This window comes from Macaca thibetana, chromosome 13 (genome assembly GCF_024542745.1).
Source record: "Macaca thibetana thibetana isolate TM-01 chromosome 13, ASM2454274v1, whole genome shotgun sequence".
In the NCBI taxonomy this organism is placed as follows: domain Eukaryota; kingdom Metazoa; phylum Chordata; class Mammalia; order Primates; family Cercopithecidae; genus Macaca; species Macaca thibetana.
This window is the reverse complement of record NC_065590.1, coordinates 1,942,586-1,963,102: the sequence shown is the minus strand read 5'-3', so window position 1 is coordinate 1,963,102 and position 20,517 is coordinate 1,942,586. Positions and strand designations below refer to the sequence as shown.

The following is a 20,517-nucleotide window of genomic DNA, read 5'->3' as shown; positions in this document are numbered from 1 at the left end:
AGCTACTCCGGAGGCTGAGGCAGGAGAATGGCATGAACCCGGGAGGTGGAACTTGCAGTGAGCCGAGATTACATCCCTGCACTCCAGCCTGGGTGACAGAGTGAGACTCCATCTCAAAAAAAAAAAAAAGTTTGGTTAAAGATACAGAAACTACAATTTAAGAAGCTAAGCAAATCCTAAACAGGATAAAACCAAAGAAAGCCACACCAAGACACATTGTATTTAAATTTCTGAAACTAAAAACAAAGAAAAATCCTAAAATATCTGAAGAGAAATAACACATTACCTATAAAAGAGCACCAATTCAAATGCCAGCAGTTTCTCATCTGAAACTATAGAGACCAGAGGAAGGGGCACCACAGTTTTCAAGTGCTGAAAGAAAATAACCACCAGCCATGAATCATCTATCTGGTGAAAATATCCTCCAGGGTTGAAGGAGAAGGAAAACTAGGCGAATTTATTACTGGGAGACCTACCCTTAAAGAAGGGTTCATGAAAGCTTTCCATATAGAAAAAGAACAAGAAAAGAAGAAAGTCTGGACTTTCAGAAAAAAGAACAATGGAATGAGGAAATAGAAAAGTAAGCATAATAGATAATCCTTAACACCGTGGATTTCTTTAGTTACGTTTTATGATTGAAGCAAAAGTTTAGCACCATCTAAGACAGGATATAATGCATGCAAAGGAAATACTTCAATTATATATTTTAAATGGTGAGTGTAAAGGGACCTAAATAGAAGTAAGGTTGGTACACTTAAGTTGAAGTAGCAAACCACCAATAGGCTATGATAAGTTATATCACGATAGGCTGTGGTGAGTTATATATGATAGGCTGTGATACGTTATATCACGATAGGCTGTGATACGTTATATCATGATAGGCTGTGATGAGTTACGTCACGATAGGCTGTGATATGTTATATCGTGATAGGCTGCGATGGGTTATATTGTGGTGGGCTGTGATAGGCTGCACCACGATAGGCAGCGATATATCACTATAGGCTGTGATAAATTATATCACAATGGGCTGTGATAAGTTACATATATGTATAAGGAAATATATAGAACTATTAAGAAAATTATACAAAGCAATACACTCAAAAACAGTATAAATAAATCAAAATGAAACACCAAAATATGCTCAAATAACCCATAGGAAGGCAAGACAAAAGAGAAAAATGAGAAACAGAGGAAACACACGAAAATAATAAATAAAACGAGACACTTAATCCTTAAATATGAATAATTACTTTACATACAAATGACCCACATATACCAATTACATGACAGAGATTGAAGAGTAAACAAAAGCATGACCCGATTTATGCTGTCTACAGGAAACTCACTTCAGGCATAACAACACAGACAGGTTAAAGGTAAAAGGATGGACAAAACATTATTATGCAAACATTTATTTTTAAAAAGCAGAAATAACTATATTAATATTACATAAAGTAGACTTTAACAGAAAGAAAATTTACTAAGGACAAAAAGGGGCATTATGATGATAAAATTCTCAATCCACCAAGAAGACAACAACCCTAAATGTGTATACCTCAAACAACAGAGCTTCAAAATACATGAAGCAAAATTTGATGGAGATGAACAGAAAAATAGAGAAATCTATTTTTATCTACTTTATAATAGAGTTGTAATAGATAGAATAGGTAGAGTCTTATGGTTGGGGTCTTCAATACACCATTCTTTTTGTTCTGAGGGGTGCACATTTTATTGGAAACCTTAAATAGTCTTCAGATAGAACATGTTTTCAATCAAGGTTCTCCTGTGGCTTACACAGAAACCTGAAGTTGTTTGGATTAGGGGAAGGAGAGGGACAGTACAGCAGATGAGTGCTTAGTTTGCCAAAAAGACCCCTCACAATAAGTGCTCTTCAGCCAGCGTATCAGCTTTCGCCAAAACTTCTTCAATGGGTTCCATCACTGAAGGCCTGTTCCTGTTCTGAGAGATGGTCATGTTCACGTACCAAAATCTGCTGGAATCCTTTAATGGTCTCCTCCTTCAGGAGTACTGACTTCCCCATATGACCTGTGATGACCTCAGCAACCTGGAATGGCTGAGACAAGAAATGTTGTATTTTCCACATTCAAGACACAGTCAACTTGTCTTCCTCAGAAAGTTAATCCATACCCAGTATGACAATAATGTCTGGAGGGATTTGTAGCCATGCAGAATCTTTTGCACCCCACGGGCAACATTATAACGCTCATTGCCAACAATGTTGGGATCCATGATGTGAGAGATGGAGTCCAGAGGATCCACATGTAGATAGATGCCCAGCTCAGTGATAGCATGGGGCAGCACAGTGGTGGCATCCCAATGAGCAAAGAAAGGCAAGGGCAGGGGCAGTCGAGTCATCAGCAGGTACATAGCCTGTACAGAAGTGATAGATCCCCTCATGGTAGTGGCAATCCTTTCCCCACATCATACCCACCATGTCAGTGGCCAGGGTAGGCTGACAGCCCACAGCAGAAGGGATTCTGCCCAATAAGGCAGACACCCTTGAGCCAGCCTCGATGAAGTGAAAGACATTATCAATAAACAGGAGTACATCTTGAACTTCTTGGTCTCTGAAGTATTCAGCCACAGTCAGTCCAGTCAGAGCTACCTGGGCATGAGTAGCAGGTGGTTCATTCATTTGACCACACATCAGCACTATCTTGGAGGTAACCTCTTTTAAGTTGACAACACCACACTCAGTCATTTCATAATATAAGTCATTGCCCTCACAGGTCCTCTCAAAAATACCAGCAAACCCAGAGTTAACACCATGGGCTTCGGCAACATTGTTGATTAACTCCATGATGGGTACGATCTTGTCAACTCCAACACCACTAAAAAGCCCAATTTTGCCACTCTTGGCTAGGGAGCTAGCAGATCCACAACTTTGATACTAGTCACCAGAATTTCTTGCTCAACACTCATTTCCATGAACTCAGGAGCCTCAGCATAAATGGGAGCAAACTGTTTTATTTTGATGGGACCTCTTTCATCAATAGGCTCTCCGATGATGTTCATGATTCTGCTCAAAATCTCAGGACCAACAGGACTTTTGATTGGTGCACCAGAGTCCAGGACTTTCTGGTCTCTAAACAAGCCTTCTGTACCATCCATAGCATAATCCTTACTGTGCTCTCACCCAAATGCTGGGCCACCGCGAAAACCAGCCTGGTCTCCCTGCCTTGTACTTGCTGGGCATTCAGAAGAGATGGAAATCCCTCATCAAAATGGACATCCACCACTGCACCAATGATCACCACAATACACCCAGTGGCGGTGCCTGTCTTCAGCAAAGGTGATGTTTGTGCCACATAGTTCCTGGTAGACTGGATTGCTGCCAGAGTGACCCATGGCAAGACCTGAGCTTGGGGTAGCAACACTGAAGGGCTGAGTTCCTCCTGCAAGGCCCTGGAGGCTGAGGCAGCAGACACATGACCCATAGAACTCAACAAGGTAGAATTTGGGTGGAGACTATGTTACCCAATACCCCACTCTTAATGATTGACAGAACAACTAACCAATCAGCAAGGATGGAGAGGAATTGAACAATACCATCAACTAACCAGATCTAATTGAGATTTATAGAATACTCCACCCAACAAAAGACTACACATTCTTTTCAAACATTGGACATTTGCATAAATAGACCACATCTTGAGTCACAGAACAACATTTAATGAATTTAAAAGATGTAAAATCATATAGAGTATGTCCTCTGACTATAGTGGGATCAAAATAGAAATCAATAACAGAAAGACAACATGAAAATTTCCACAAACATTTCGAAATTTTAAAACATGCTTTGAATAATTCATGGTCCAAAAGTGAAATCACAAAGAAAATTAAAAATTAAATAGTACTGAACGAAAATTAAGTTGTTTTGCTTAAAATCTGTGCAGTTCTGGCAGGAAAATTTATAGTACTAAAAGCTTACTTACAATAACATAAAAATATCCCAAAACTGTAATTTATGTTCCTACCTCAAGAACCTAGAAAAATAAACTCAAGAGCAAAATAAACTCAAAGCAGGCAGAAAGAAGTAAATAATAAAGAACATAAATTAATAAAATTCAAATAGCAAAACAATAGAGAAAATTGATAAAAGGCTGATTGTTAAAAAGAATCAATAAAATTGACAAACTTCTAGCAAGATTTGCAAGATAAAGAGAAAAGACACATATTACCAACATCAAGTATAAAACAGGGCCTATTACAACATCTCTTGCAGTCACTGACAGAACAATAAGAGAATATTATGAAAAACTTTATGCTCATAAATTCAACAGTTTAGAAAAAATTGAACACTTTTTCAAAAACCACAAACTACCAAAACTCAAGATGAAACCAACAACCTGAATAGTTCCATGCCTATTAAAGAAATTGAATTCATAATTAAAAAGCCCCTGAAAAGAAATATCTGGGTCCATATGGTTACAATAGAGAATTGATTGATTGATTGATTGACTGATTGTTTGAGACAGAGTCGCGCTCTGTCACCGAGGCTGGAGTGCAGTGGTGCCATCTCGGCTCACTGCAGCCTCTGCTTCTGGGTTCAAGCAATTCTCCTGCCCCAGCCTCCCGAGAAGCTGGGATTACAGGCACCTGTCACCATGCCCGGCTAGTTTTTGTATGTTTAGTAGGGATGGGATTTTGCCATGTTGGCCTGGTTGGTCTTGAACTCCTGACTTCAGGTGATCCTGCCTGCCTTGGCCTCCCAAAGTGCTGGGATTACAGGCGTGAGCCACCATGCCTGGCCACACTAGAGAATTTTATCAAACATTCAAAGGAGAATTAACACAAGTTTTACACAATGCACTCCAGAAAACAGAAGGGGAAGGAATACTTCCCAACTCACTCTAGGAGGCCAGTATTACACTGATACGCAAAGCAGACAAAGACAGCACACACATGAAAAGCCTACAGACCAACATCTCTCATGAACCTAGACACAAAGGTTCTCAACAAATATTAGCAAATTTAATCCAACAACATGTAAAATGCATAATACATACTGACCAAGTGGGATTCTATGTAGTCAGAGTTGGTTCAGAATTGGGAAAAAAAAATCATATGAGCATATTAATTTGCACAGAAAAGGATTTGGCAAATGCAACCTTCATTCAGTATAAAAATTCAGTACATTAGGAATAGAATGAAACTTTCTCAATCTCATAAAGAGCATGTATGAAAAGCTTGTAGCTAATATCATATTTAATGGGAGAAGACTGAATTCTTGCCCTTTATAATTGGGAAAAAGGCAAGTATGTCTGCTCTCAACATACCTATTCAATGTAGTACTGGAAGTTCTATCTGCTGCAATAAAGCAAAGGAATAAGTCATAGAGGTTGGAAAAAACAAAAACAAAAACAAAAACAAATACTACTGTCTATTTGCAGACTACCCAATTATCTACACAGAAAATCCTGAGGATTACAGTTGTCCCTTAGTATCTGTGGGGGATTGGTTCCAGGGTCCACCCCCAACCCCATGGACACCAAAATCTGAGGATGCACAAGTCTCATATAAAACGGCATAGTATTCGCACACAACCTACACAATCCTCATGTATACTTTAAATAATCTCCAGATTACCTATGTTAGCTAACAAAATGTAAATGCTATATAAGTAGTTGTTATATTGTATCTTTTAAGTTTTGTGTTTTTTTATTGTTTTATTGTTATGATTTTTATCATTTATTTTTGCCAAATATTTTCTTTTTCTTTTTTTTTTTTTTTTTTTCCTTTTTTTTTGAGACGGAGTCTTGCTCTGTCGCCCAGGCTGGAGTGCAGTGGCGCGATCTCGGCTCAGTGCAAGCTCCGCCTCCTGAGTTCACGCCATTCTCCTGCCTCAGCCTCCCAAGTAGCTGGGACTACAGGCGCCCGCCACCTCGCCCGGCTAGTTTTTATTCGTATTTTTAGTAGAGACGGAGTTTCACCGTGTTAGCCAGGATGGTCTCGATCTCCTGACCTCGTGATCTGCCCGTCTCAGCCTCCCAAAGTGCTGGGATTACAGGTTTGAGCCACCGCACCCGGCTTATTTTTGCCAAATATTTTCAACCCATAGTTGGTTGAATCCACAGACACAGAACTTGCAGATATGGAGGGCTAACCATACACAAAAAACAAAAAGGAAAATAGTAAGTAAGCCTACTCTAAGGTCAAAAGACGTGAAGTCCACACACGCAAAACAACTGTGTTTCTACACACTGACAACAAATAAGTGAAAACCAAAATAAAAAGTGCAATACCACTTACAATTGCTCCAAAAAAGTACAATACTTAGTATATACTTAAACAGGTACAAGAGCTGTATGCTGAAATTATAAAATTCTGATGAAAGAAATGAAAGATCTAAATACTCAGAGAGACACACTGTATTCATGGAATAGACGAATTAACACAATAAAGATGCCAATTCTTCCTAATTGGATCTATAGATTTAATGCAATTTCTATCCAAATGTCAGCAAGGTTTTCAATAAGCATAAAGAAGTTTGTTTTCAATTTTTATATTGAAAATAAAGGCCCAAGAATAGCCAAAACAACTCTAAAAAACAAACGTAAAGTAGGAGTAGTTGTTCTTGAACTTAAAACTCAGTATACAGCTATAGCTGTCAAGAAAGTGTGGTCCTAATGGAGACATTAACACATATAACAATAGAACAGAACAGGGAACCCATTCAAAGACCTGCAGACATATTCAATTGATTCTTGGCAAATGAGCAAAAACAATTCAATAGAGGAGGAATAGCCTTTTCAATAAATGGCGTCACAGAAATTGCACATTCATAGGCAAAAAATAAACTAGCCGGGCGTGGTGGCTTATGCCTATAATCCTAGCGCTTTGGGAGGCCAAGGCGGGCAGATCACAAGGTCAGGAAATCGAGAACATCTTGGCCAACATGGCAAAACCCCGTCTCTGCTAAAAATACAAAAATTAGCCTGGCATGGTGGCACATGTCTGTAGTCCCAGCTACACTGGAGGCTGAGGCAGGAGAATCGCTTGAACCTGGGAGGCGGAGGTTGCAGTGAGCCGACATTATGCCACTGCACTCCAGCCTGGGCGACAGGAGCGAAACTCCATTGCAAAAAAAATAAATAAATAAACCTCAACCTAGATCTCACACCTTATACAAACGTTAATTCAAAACAGATCATAGACTTAACCATCAAACAAAATTATAAAACTTCCAGAAAAAGGGACATGGGGAAAACATCTTCAGGACCTAAGTAAGGTTAGGCAGAGTCTTTAGAACTGACATGTTGAACTGAACAAAAATAGTTATAAAATGTAATTGGCATCTTCATTGTGTTAATTCGCCTATTCCATGAATACAGTATGTCTCTCCGAGTATTTAGATCTTTGATTTCTTTCATCAGAATTTTATAATTTCAGCATACGGCTCTTGTACCTGTTTAAGTATATACTAAGTATTGTAATTTTTTGGAGCAAAAATAGTTATAAAATGTAAAATGTATAAAATGTATAGCTAAAGCAGTAGCTGGGGGTGGTATTTATACCATTAAATTCTTAGATCTAAGAAATGGAGATTTAATTAAAAAAACAAAGCAAGTAGGAGGAGAAAAATAATAAAGATAGCAGGAATCAATACAATTTAAAACATTTGTTAAAAATTAGAAAATCAAAGAAACAAAAAGTTGGTTTCTCGAAAAAATTAACAAAATTGAGAGAAAAATAAAAAAAGCTCTTCAAACTAACCAAGAAAAAAAGGCAGTAGACAAAAATTACCAATATCAAACATCACCACAGATCTCACAAACATTAAGGAAATGATAAGGGAATGCTGTGAACAATTCTACACCCATAAGTTCAACCCCATGGAAGAAACGGACTGCTTCCTTCTAAGAAACAAACGACCAAAACTAACTCACAGAGGGACAGATCATCTGAATAGTCCTGTATCTATTAAAGAAATTGAATTCATAGTTTAAAACTTCTAACAAAAAATTCTACTGAACTGTTAAGGAAAAATCATATCAATTCTGTACAATCTCTTTTAGAAAAAAAGAAGATGGAATATTTTCTAACCCGTAGTATGAGGCCAGCATTTCCTGATACTAAAATTAGACAAAAATTTCTAAGAAAAGAATCTACAGACCAATATTCCTCATGAATGTAGACAAAACAATCCTCAACAAGCTAGGTTAGCGGATTTAATGCAGAATATATTCAATCTATAATACATCATGATCAAGTGGAGATAATCCCAGAATGCAAAGCCCATTCAATATTCAAAAACAGATCAATGTAGTTCACCGTATTAACATATTAACAGACAACAGATCTGCCAAGTCCAACTTGGAAACTTGGCTTTATCAAAATTAAAAGCTCAATAGATGCAGAAAACACATTTCACAAAATCCAATATTTGTTTATGGTAACAATCCTCAAAAAAACAAGAACAGAAGGGAAATTGGTTAACAAGATAAATCACATCTACAAAAAAACACAAAAAGAAACAAAAAAAAAAAAAAAAAAAACGAAACAAAACAAAACAAAAAATCCTCACAGCTAGAAAAGTTATTTAATAGTGAAAGATTTAATATTTCCCCTCTAAGATCAGGACAAGGCAAGTACGTTCTCTCATCACTCCTGTTAAACATCATACTGAAAGTCCTAGCCAGCGCATTAAGGCAAGAGAAAGAAATAAACACTATATGGGTTGCATAGGAAAAAATAAAATCATCTCTGTTCATATATAACGTCACTGGAAATCTCAAATAATCTACAACAAAGTTCCTAGAACAGGTAAGTAAGATTAGCAAGGTCAAAAGAAATAAGGTCAGTATACAAAAATCAACTGTAATAAAGAATTAAAATTTATAATTTAAAAAGTACTATTTACGGCCAGGTGCAGCGGCTCTCGCCTGTAATCCCAGCACTTTGGGAGACCGAGGCAGGCGGATCACGAGGTCAGGAGATCGAGACCATCCTGGCTAACAAGGTGAAACCCCATCTCTATGAAAAATACAAAAAATTAGCCCGGCGAGGTGGCAGCCGCTTGTAGTCCCAGCTACTCGGGAGGCTGAGGCAGGAGGATGGTGTGAACCCGGGAGGCGGAGCTTGCAGTGAGCCGAGATTGCACCACTGCACGCCAGCCTGGGTGACAGAGTGAGACTCTGTCTCGAAAAAAAAAAAAAAAAAAAAAAAAAAAAGAAAAAGAAAAAGTAAAAGAAAAAAAAAGTACTATTTACAATAGTAACAAAAAAGACCCAAATAAATTTAGAGGTACACAGTGTTAGATGTCAATTCTCTTGAATCTGATCTATGGACTTGGACTTAAGGCAATCTCAATAAAAATCCTAGTGTACTGTTTTGTAGATTTCAACAACTGATTCAGAAATTTACAAGGCAGGTCAAAGGAACTATATAACAGCCAAAAAATATTAAAGGGAAATACAAAGCTAGAGGATTCAGGTTAGCTGATTTCAAAACTCAGTATAAAGTCGCAATAATAAAGACAGTGTGATGTTGGTAGAAGTACAGACACCTATTAATAGTCCAACGAAACAAAAATAGACCCACACAGATATAGTCAAATGATTTTTGACAAGAAGCAATGGTAATTCCAGAGGGAGAGACAACTTAGACAAACGGTGCTGAATCCTGCCTCACACCTTATAAAAAAAGAACTCAAAATGTACCCTATTCTTAAATATAGAATGTAAAACCATTACATTTGAGGACGAAAACAGGAGAAAATCTGCATGACTTGGATTTAGCCATATGTTTAGCTATGGGACTAAAAGCACAATCCGTAAAGAAAACTTGGCAACTTGGACTTAATGAAAATTAAAAACTTATGCACAGTGAAAAACTCTATTAAGGGAATGAAAAGCCATAGATTGGGAGAAAATAGTTGCAAATTGTAAGTCTGATAAAGTTCTTATATCCAGAAACTCAATTTTTTTTTGTTTGTTTTGTTTTTTTTTCTGAGACGAAGTCTCGTTCTGTCGCCCAGGCTGGAGTGCATGGAGTGCAATGGCGTGATCTCGGTTCCCTGCAAGCTCCACCTCCCGGGTTCATGCCATTCTCCTGCCTCAGCCTCCCAAGTAGCTGGGACTACAGGCACCCACCAGCACACCCGGCTAATTTTTTTTGTATTTTTAATAGAGACAGGGTTTCACCATGTTGGCCAGGATGGTCTCGAACTCCTGACCTCATGATCCGCCTGCCTTGGCCTCCCACAGTGCTGGGATTACAGGCATGGGCCACTGCACCTGGCCCGAGGAAACTCAATCTTAAGAAAACAAACAACCCAATTAAAAAATGGGCAAAATATCTGAACAGATACTTCACCAAAGAAGACATACATACAGATGGCTAATAAGCATGAAAAGATGAGTGTTAAGTAAATGCAATTAAAACTACAATAGGATACCACGAGACATCTTTCAGCCATATTAGAATGTCTAAAATAAAACAACCTGACAACATCAAAAGCTGGAGAGGATGTAAAGTGATTGTAACTCTCATATATCGCTGATGGGAATGCAGAACGGTACAGCCACAGTGGGAAACAGTTTGGCAGTTTCTTATAAAGTTAAACATACGCTTAGCATACTGGCCAGCAATCTCACTTCTAGATATTTATTTATATTCAAATGAAGTGAAAACTTATTGTTGGAAACCATTTCCCATGGGTCCCATGTATTTCTACATATCTTGCAACAGACATGCTGTCTGCTCTGGTTTATCTTTTCAAGATGTAGATATGGGGAACAGCCTTGGAAAACAGAAATACTGTCTCTCTTCAAAGCAAAGAGTAGGCATGCTTATTGTCTGGTATAAAGATAACACCTAACTCTGGAGTGAAGGGCCGGCATGCTCACAGTCCATTATAGAAGATTTGGTTTTCTTAAGTCCAGGGCCCCCTCCTTTAACACCACGTAATGTACAAGCAAGTGTCGCCTGGTCCTCATTGTTTTCACCCTGCGGGAATTGGGGCTCAGGGAGCAGGTGCAAGAAAATGCTGCTGCTCTGGCTACTGCTTTTGCTGTGGGTAATAAAGTCATTTGTCTCTGACCCAAAAGCCTTGGTGTTCTCCCGGAAGCCACATTAGTTTGCAAGTAAGGTAAAATTTCAGACTCTTCACCGTTCTCGACACCTTTTCACACAAAAACCTGTAGGCAAATATTTATCACAGCTTTATGTATGAAACCCCAAACAGGAAATAACACAGATAATCTTCAACAAGGAATGGGTAAACAAACAGTTTTACATCCATACTCATCAATAAAGCACTACTCGTTAATAAAAACAGTACTTATCAATAAAAGGGAATAAAGTCTTGATTCATGAAATAAGTTGGATGAACTTATAAGAACTGATAAAGTTCTTATATCCAGAAAGTCAATCTTGTTTTTTTTTTCTTTTTTTTTGAGATGGAGTCTCGCTCTGTCACCCAGGCTGGAGTGCAGTGGTGCAATCTCGGCTCACTGCAAGCTCCACCTCCTGGATTCACGCCATTCTCCTGCCTCAGCCTCCCGAGTAGCTGGGACTACAGGTGCCCGCCAACATACCTGGCTAATTTTTATTTGTAATTTTAGTAGAGACAGGATTTCATCATGTTAGCCACGATGGTCTTGATCTCCTGACCTGGTGATCCGCCTGCCTCAGCCTCCCAAAGTGCTGGGATTACAGGCATGGGTCAAGTGTATTAAGTGAAAGAAGCTAGAACCCAAAAGTTCTATTGTATGATTTTGTTTATATGACATTCTGGAAAAGGAAAAGCTATAAAGACAGAGAAACAGAGCAGTGGTTGCCAGGAGGGAGGGGGAGTTGGTGACAAAGGGGCATATGTGGACATTTTGGGAGTGATAGAACAGTTCCTTTTGGTATTGTGGTAGAGATACATGACTCCATGCATTTATCAAAATCCATGAACTATCACCAAAAAAAGTGTAGGTTTTTTTACTGTATGCAAATTAAAATAAGATTCAACTAGGATGTGGAGGAAACCAAGGTGAAATGCAGACTAACTGAGCCAATGAGTCTAACTGGGTCGCTAATGAGTGACATAAGCACGCTAAAGAGATTGGGTAAGAAAGTTACCTGACCTCACAGCTCTGGAAGACAGTTTTTTGAACGGATACTGTAAAGTTAAAGTGGAAAAAAAAAGCTGTATACAAACACTATAGCTGATAAATTTGTTTCTCGTAGAGTATGAACTAGCAATACTGAACCTATACGTACAGTAGGGTTGAAAATATAAGTAAATATGTTATAGGTAATGAGAATCAGGTTTCTTCTGGTTGAAGATGCAAATAGTTTCATTACAAATGAACCCTGGGCTCTGGGTTGGAATTAGAGGTATCAGTATGAATGTATGATTTGTTTGCTTATTTAATATAAATACAGAGTGATATACAGATAAATAAACATAGATGTTTGTGGATACATGGAGTAGATATAGAAATATATATTTAATAGATATGATCATATTTATCTATATATTATATAGATATTTTCTATGTCTACGTATTTCTGTCTCTGTCCACTGAGAGGGCCTAAAAGCAGTGACACAATCCAGTAGCAGTAACCACCCCCGGGTGTCCAGATCTTGGCTTCTAAATACCATTCTGTAATAAGAGAAACCAAGGTTCCTTGGAGTAGTGGTAGATTTCAGGGCTGGGGCTGGGAAAATATAAGATTATCATAAAACATCTTATAGTGACAGAAAGTCAAGAAATGCTAAAGGGGGAAAAAAGGTGGATGCATATTTAAATATTTAGAAGCAGCATAAAAGAATTCCCAATGGCCAAAGTAACAAAATTTTAGTAACAAAATAAGTAACGATAGTATTAGATTATAACTCCAAGAATAAAATAAATTTCCATGAGTCCACATTGAAATAAATATATAAATGAATAAGTAAAAGGGGGAAAGGGAAATCTTTTCCTTATAGAATAATTCCAATATAGAAATGTAAAACGAACAGAGGAAATATAAAATCACCTCAGCTCAGTAATAATTGTTGTAAGGATGATCCAACATTGAGTGCTAAAATTGTGGGCAAAAACTTAAGGAACAAACGATACTTGCAGAGCCTCAGAGCATCTCCTCCAAAACTTTTATTATTTACAAAGGGAAAAAAAAGGTAACTTTTTGGGAGAAACCTGGCAGATGTCACCTTAACCAAATGATCAAAGTAAACATTGCTGGTCATAGAGCGTATCGGCATCATGCGTGCTTTCAGGTGATCCACTGGGAAGAATATCGCCTCCCCAAAATCCATAACCCAATCTAATAATGAGAAAACATCAGGCAAAATCAAACTGTAGGACATTCTACAGAAGAATCTGAATAGTACTCTTCAAAAGTGTCAAGGTCACGAAAGACAAGGAGAGACTGAGGAACTGTCACAGATTGGAAGAGACTAAGGAGGCATTGCAACTAAATGTCATGTGAGATCCTTGGCTGGATCTTGGAACATAAAAGGAACATTAGTGGAAAACTGATGAAAGCTGAATAAAGTCTGTAATTTAGCTCATAGTGTCCTGTGAATGTCTCAGTTTGACAATTATACCATGGCTATGTTAGAGGTGAACACTGGAGAAAGTTAGGTGAAGGGTAAGTGTGAATGCTCCGTACTACTTTTGCAACTTCTTTGTAGTCTAAAATTATTGCAAATTTAAATGTTAAAAGCAAAACAAAATCCTCTTACAGGATTTGGGCAGCAGAAATGTATTCCAGGTGGTAAACAGTTCCCTCTGAGCCCATTCTCAATAGTCTTTTGTTGAAAACCCTACTGCTGAAAAGATGGTGGCAAAGCTGGGGAAGACCCAGACAGAGAGACCCCAGGGAAACATGGTCTGAGGATGGCACCTGTTTTGCACCTGCTCCTCCCATCTCCCCCCTCAACTACTGGGCAGGCGCCACCACAGCTTGCGCTCCCCTGGCCTCAGGAATGGCTGTGCTTGTTTGGGGACCTACTGCTGCAGGACACCAGCACAAAGCAGGCTCAGACCACCCTGAGTGCTACCGGGTTGATTACTGGACCAAACCAGCCGAAAGAATAATAGAATTTGGCTTTATTATCATTTTTTAAAAATTAATTTACTTTTAATTGACAAAATTGTATATATTTATAGTATACAATGTAATGTTTTGATACATGTATACACTGTGGAATGAGTAAATGAAGCCAATTAACATATCTATCACCTGACATATTTTTGAGTTGTGAGAACATTTAAAATCTACTTTCTTGACAATTTTCAAGTATACAATACACTGTTATTAACTATAGTTACCACGCTGTACTCCAGAACTTATTCCTCCTGTCTACCTGAAACTACGTACCTTTGACCAACATCTCCCCATCCCCAGCTGGCACTCTGCTCCCAGTCTCTGGTAACCACCATTCTACTCTCTGCTTCTACAAGTTTGACAGTTTTAGATTCTATATATAAGTGAGATCATGTGGTATTTTTTCTTTCTCTGCCTGGTTTATTTTACTTAATATAATGTCCTCCAGGTTCATTCATGTGGTTGCAAATAACAGGATTTCCTTCTTTTTAAAGCTGTGTAGTATTCCATTGTGTATATATGCCACATTTTCTTTATCCTTGGTCCTTTTGAAAACGAATTTTGGACATTCAACAAGCCAGCAAGGGAGCATCAGTGAAAATTTGTAAGGAGACAAGAATTGTGCTTTATAGGAATACGTGTTTTTAGCCAAATGGCTAAAATCTGAATAGATGGTTGACTCTGTTCATTAGTGATTTTATATAAAGCAGAACCCAATGATGTTTTTATCCAATGAGATTATATAGATAATATCTTGTTATCATAAACCCTAAACTAGTAGGCTCTGAGTTAACAAGATATTTCCTATTATTCTGTCATAAAAGCACAGAACAAAAAAAAAAAAAAAAGGACAGAACATACGTCACAAGTAACTTCACTGGTTAACCCTGGAAATGTAACAAGCTGGGTATGAATTCAACACTATTTCCCAGGATAAGGTGACCAGTTAAATTAAAATCTTACAGGCATTATTATTTCTTATAGAACAGATTTTCTCCTCCCATTTTTAAAAACAAATCACAAGGGAGCCCTAGGGCATCTCAGTGATCTGCCAATATCTACTTGTGACTTTCTGTCAAATCTAAGACTCTAAACTTAGGCACTAAAGTATTTTAAAGATGTTTGTGATACATATTTGCCTTTTAAAAAAAGATACAGAGCCTTGCTATGTTGCCCAGGCTGGTCTCAAATTGCTGAGCTCAAACGATCCTCCTACCTCTGCCTCCCAAGGAGCTGGGACTACAGGTGTGCACCACTATGTCCACCTCCTATATTTGACTTTTTAAAAACAACTCTTGGTCTCAATTGTAGTGTATCTCAAATATTTGGAATGCTGTAATGCTATATGCTATACAAAATTAAGGTAAGTTCAAGATAAGAAAATTTAGGGCAAGGAAAATCCTTCCCAATAGTCTGTGTAAATGCCAAGGGCAGTCACTTCTGAGGAAATGATTTCACCTTCTTACTATATTCTCCTGCCCTAGCTCTCTTCTTGCAGTCAGTCCTAAACACTCAGATTGTACTGTATATTTCCACATGCTCCTTACTTTTGAACAAAGCCCACTGATAAGAATGGCTGCAATACATCTTTTGCAACAATAATGAAATTTCAGAAGAAAAAAATCTGAATGTCTGAGTATAAAAAAAAAGTCTGTTTTGAAATGTGTTTTCATAAGGGGGTTTCAACCTGAGCCAAGGGCAGAGCTGGAAATAGAGAACTGTGAATAGATAAGAAGAAGAGGCTCATTTAAACCTTATATAGACAAATGAGACTGGATTATAATGTGACCACTGCAAGCAAAACAAAAGTCTACATGCTAAGCCACTTCCATCCTGGGAGCGCAAAACACCTCTCGAGAATGTCTGTCCTGTGAATGAACTCAGTGCACAGGTGAGAGACTCCTATGCTGCTTCTCCCAGCTCAGTCTCCAACTTACCTTCATGTCTCTAATCCAGGACTGAGCCTGTTCCAAATTATCTTCATTGACTTCGGCAAGTTGTTCCCGCCAAGCAACTGCTTGACCATCAAACTTCACAAAATTAAACTTACTTTTATATTTCAGCTGTTCCTACAAGAGACAACGACAACTTAACCATAAAACCACTCACATGTAAAAAAGGGTTAGGGTAGGTCACAGTTTGGTATATTTTAACCACAATGATCTCTATTTTCAGTTTAAGAAGCAAAAAATTATATTCAATAGAGAATATCTTATCTAGTGTAAAGGACATTTGAATAAAATTTATCCAGTTTGTGTGTTAAGACGTTTACAAATGTATATATGATTATATGAATATATATTATATGTGCCACATATATGTAAAAGTTTATATATATAATGTGATATTAAATAGTGATTTTAATACTAACATTAAGGATATACCAAATAAGCACACCAAATACAATATGCTTGAAGAAAACAAATCTAAAACATCATCATCATTTCAGTCATTATCTTTTAGGTAAAGCCATTATTCAGTTACAACTTTATTTACTTGTTCATATTTCTCCTGTAGAGCTTTGTTAAGTTAAAAAGTGCATTTTGTATTTCTCAAACACTCCCGGCTATTATTTCTGTGATTAATGCTTAACATCAGTACTACGAACTGACAGCAGTACTGTGATGCCATTTGACGGGCATGGACACTAGGAGTTAGGGCACTTGGGCAACCTGCTTCAGTTCACACAGCTCAGAGGCAGCACAGGCAGAATAAGAACTGGAAGCTTCTAAACACCAGCCTGCACCCCTCCCATGCACCGGGGTACACAGCATCCTTAATAAACATTTGCAATTAAAAGTGCTAAGATGAGGAGTATCTGGAAGACAATGGAAGTGTGTGTATACCACAGATTTCAGGACAGAGAAAATCTGAAACAATGAACACAGCAACTCCCTTAAGCAACTCATGTGTGACAGAAAGAATCCATCAGAGATAGGGTCTATTTGCAAAGGAGAACTGATGATTCTTTAACTAGCAAAAGGGAGTATTTCTCTGAATTTGGCTTTCTTAGGAATTTTTTAGTGCAACAAGCCCCTCTCCACTGCTCATAATCATCACAGATGATACTTTGTGGAGACCCATTTATGACACACAAAACCCCACATGCATGAACCCACAGTTCCATCTAACCTGTATGAACTGAACGATCTTGTCCTTCACCAAGTCCAGTTTGCTCTTCATTGAGTGAGACGTGTCAATGAGAATGTAGATGCAATCATTACGCAATTTTCCAAAGAGGCTTTGACTCCCATCCTGTAGCCATTTAATCCTAGGCAGGAAGTAGGTTGAAAGTGAATGGTGAGAGCCTGCAGGCAACAAGAGAATCTTCCCAAGAACTTAACTCTGCAGAGGACAGAGCTGCGCTGTGCTGTTTATACCCAATCTTCTGTGAGTGGATCACTCGCTTCAAGGTTTTTCTGCAGAAAATCCTACATTTGGGCTGTAGGATGCACTACCCACCATCAAGCCAAGTAAAACAAAACTAAGAAAATCAATGTGACAGAAAAATAAATCCAATGTGGGTGCCAAAGTCAAAAATACATTACTTCTAGTCATCTGATATTTTGTGGACCTCAGCTATGACTTCAGACTATTTGTTCTTCTAATCTGGCTGACTGCAGTCAAGCTAGTAAAGCCAGCACATTCCTGAAGCTTCAGTGAAACTTATGCACAGCATCAAGCAGCCCCAGAGCTCTGTAATAACCAAGGCCCAGGTGGCTGTATGAGAAGGACTGCTTCTGCGGTCCATGATCAGGTTCCCATCACAGGATGTAAATACATGAAATTCATAGCCACAGGCAAAGCCTGTGGGGTGGAGGTAAGGAAAGAGTATGGAAAAAATATTTGAATTGAGTTCAGAGTTCAGCAAAGCCTAAGAAACTAAAATTTGAATGGCAAAATATTGAAAGGACATTACTGCACAGGAGAAAGGGGGAGAGAACATTCTCCAGAGATCTGCAGAAGGGTATCCTTGAAACTTTGGCTAAGTAATGATCAAGGCATGCATGTGAAGAAACTACTGAAGCCAAAGAACAAACCACCAGAGGAGCAGGCGGATCAACCCCTCAGAGCTCACACACGGCTAGGAGCAGTTTGTCTACCAGCCAGAGTGGGAAAACCTCCTTAATACATGGGCCACCAAGCAGCGTTCTTGAAAGAATATTGCCTTAATAGTAGGATCAAATTAGCCCTGGACTAAAAGCTACCCTGGATCTATTCTAACATAATTGAAAAGCAACTCCTAGAGAGATCAAACTGGTTTAAAGTAACTTAACTGCATCAAAAACATATATAAAAATACAGTGAAATCTAGTACCTGACAACGTAAAGTTAAAATGTCTGGTATCCAATAAAAAATTACCAGGTATACAAAGAAGCAAGAAAATATGATCCATAACCAAAAGAAAAATTGATCAACAGAAACAGATCCCAAAATAATACAGATGATAGAATTAGCCGAAAAGGATGTTACACAGCTATTACAAATATAATCCATATGGTCAAAAAGGTAGAGTATAAACAGAACGAGGAGAGAAATGGAAGATATTTAAATAGACTCAAATAAAACTTGTAGAGTGATACAATATATGAAATTTAAAATATACTGCATGGTATTAATAGTAAATTAGACATTAGGAGAAGAAAAGATTAGGGAATAAAAGACAAAGCAAAGGAAACAATTCAAAGTTAAACTCAGAGAGAAAAAAAGACAAAAGCACTTTCATCAGAGAGAATTAGTGGCCCGTGGAACAATATCAAGGAGTCTAACATATGTGTAATCAAAGTAGAAGAAGGAGAAGAGAGGGGGAGGCAGAAAAAATACTTGAAAAAATATGACCAAAATGTTTTAATTTTTATTGAAACAATGCACCTACAGATCCAAGAAGCTCAAAGAATCCAAGAAGAAGAAAAATAAAACTACACCCAGGCATATCACAATAAAATTGATAAAATCTAGAGATAAATAGAAAAATTTTAAAAGCATCAAAGACATTATGTGTGGAGGAACAAACAAAAATATGACAGGAGCCTTCTTGTAAATCATGCAAGCCAGGAGACAGTGGAGAAGGATTTTCAAAGTACTGAAAGATAGAACTGTAAAACCAGAGTTCTATGCTTAGCAAACACATCATTCAAAAATAAAGGTAAATTAAAGAGTTTTTCAGACTGAAACAGCGCATTCATCACCAATAGACCTGCACTACCAGAAATATGAATGAAACTTCTTCAGGTGAAAAAAAATGATGTCAAACGGAAATGTGGATCCATATAAAGGAGTAAAAAGCAACAGAAATATCACATATGTGGTTAAATATAAAATACATCTATCCTAGTTTTTAAACTAGTTACAAGACAATTGACTGTTTAGAATGTATAGTGTAATGCATGTGTAGAAGTAAAGTGTACAATAATAGAAAGGACGGAAGTGGGAGTGAAAGTTGTAAGATTCCTATAGTATACATGAAGGGATATAATATTATTTGTAGGGTGACTGCTAAGATGCATATCGTAAATCCTAAATAGTCACATACACACATCAAAACACAACAAAGAGGTAGAGCTAATAAGACAATAGTGGAGATAAAATGTAATAATAAAAAATACTCAAACAAAAGAAGGTAAAAAGTGAGTAAAAAGAGAACAGAAAACAAATAGCAAAAGTTTTGATTTAAATCCTATCAAATCAATAATCACATTAAACGTAAATGATCTTAACACTCCAATAAAAAGGCAAAGATTGTTAGGTTGGATTAATAAAACAATATATATTTCATTATATCATATATAATTATATATCTTGTATCTGTAAGAAATCCATTTAAATATAGGATGCAGACAAGTAAAGATGATAGAAAAAAAAAATTTTTAAAAATGTAGGGTGGCTAAACTGCTATCAAAGTAAATTTCAGAACAAGGAATATTACCAGAGATATAAAAGGGGCATTTCCTAATTACAAAGCAATTGGTTCATCAAGAGAATATAACAATCTTAAATGTACATGCAACTATTAATAGAGCCTCAAAATACATGGAGAAAAAAAAGAACTGAAATGAAAATTGAAGACTATAGTTGGAGATTTCAACACTCTTTTCTCAGTAATTTATGGAACAACTAGAGAAAATCAGTAATAATATGAAAGACTTGAACGACACTATCAGCCAATTTGAGCTAATTGATGCCTGTAGTATACTCCACCCAACAAAACCATGTTTTTTTCCAAAATCTGTACTACAAAACAGGTCCCAATAAATTTATAAGAATTGAATCACACACTATTTCTCTGCACAGTGAAATTAAAACAGAAATCAGTAACAAAAGCTATCAGGAAAATCCACAAATATTTGGGAAGCAAACAACACATTTCTTTTTATTTTATTTTTTTTATTTTTTGTGACAGAGACTCGCACTGTCACCTGGGCCGGAGTGCAGTAGTGTGATCTGCA

General features: G+C 37.5%; 1 protein-coding gene and 1 pseudogene across 1 annotated transcript in view; both read right to left on the bottom strand.

The window, feature by feature from the left end:
* Positions 1 to 20,517, bottom strand: part of VWA3B (von Willebrand factor A domain containing 3B) — a 250,393-nt gene that overhangs the window by 117,140 nt on the left and 112,736 nt on the right. Inside the window, 2 exon segments of the mRNA XM_050755024.1 lie at positions 16,008 to 16,139; positions 17,203 to 17,341. Of these exon segments, the coding sequence (XP_050610981.1) occupies positions 16,008 to 16,139; positions 17,203 to 17,341 (271 nt within the window).
* On the bottom strand, positions 1,687 to 3,534 carry LOC126934302 (ATP synthase subunit beta, mitochondrial-like; annotated as a pseudogene).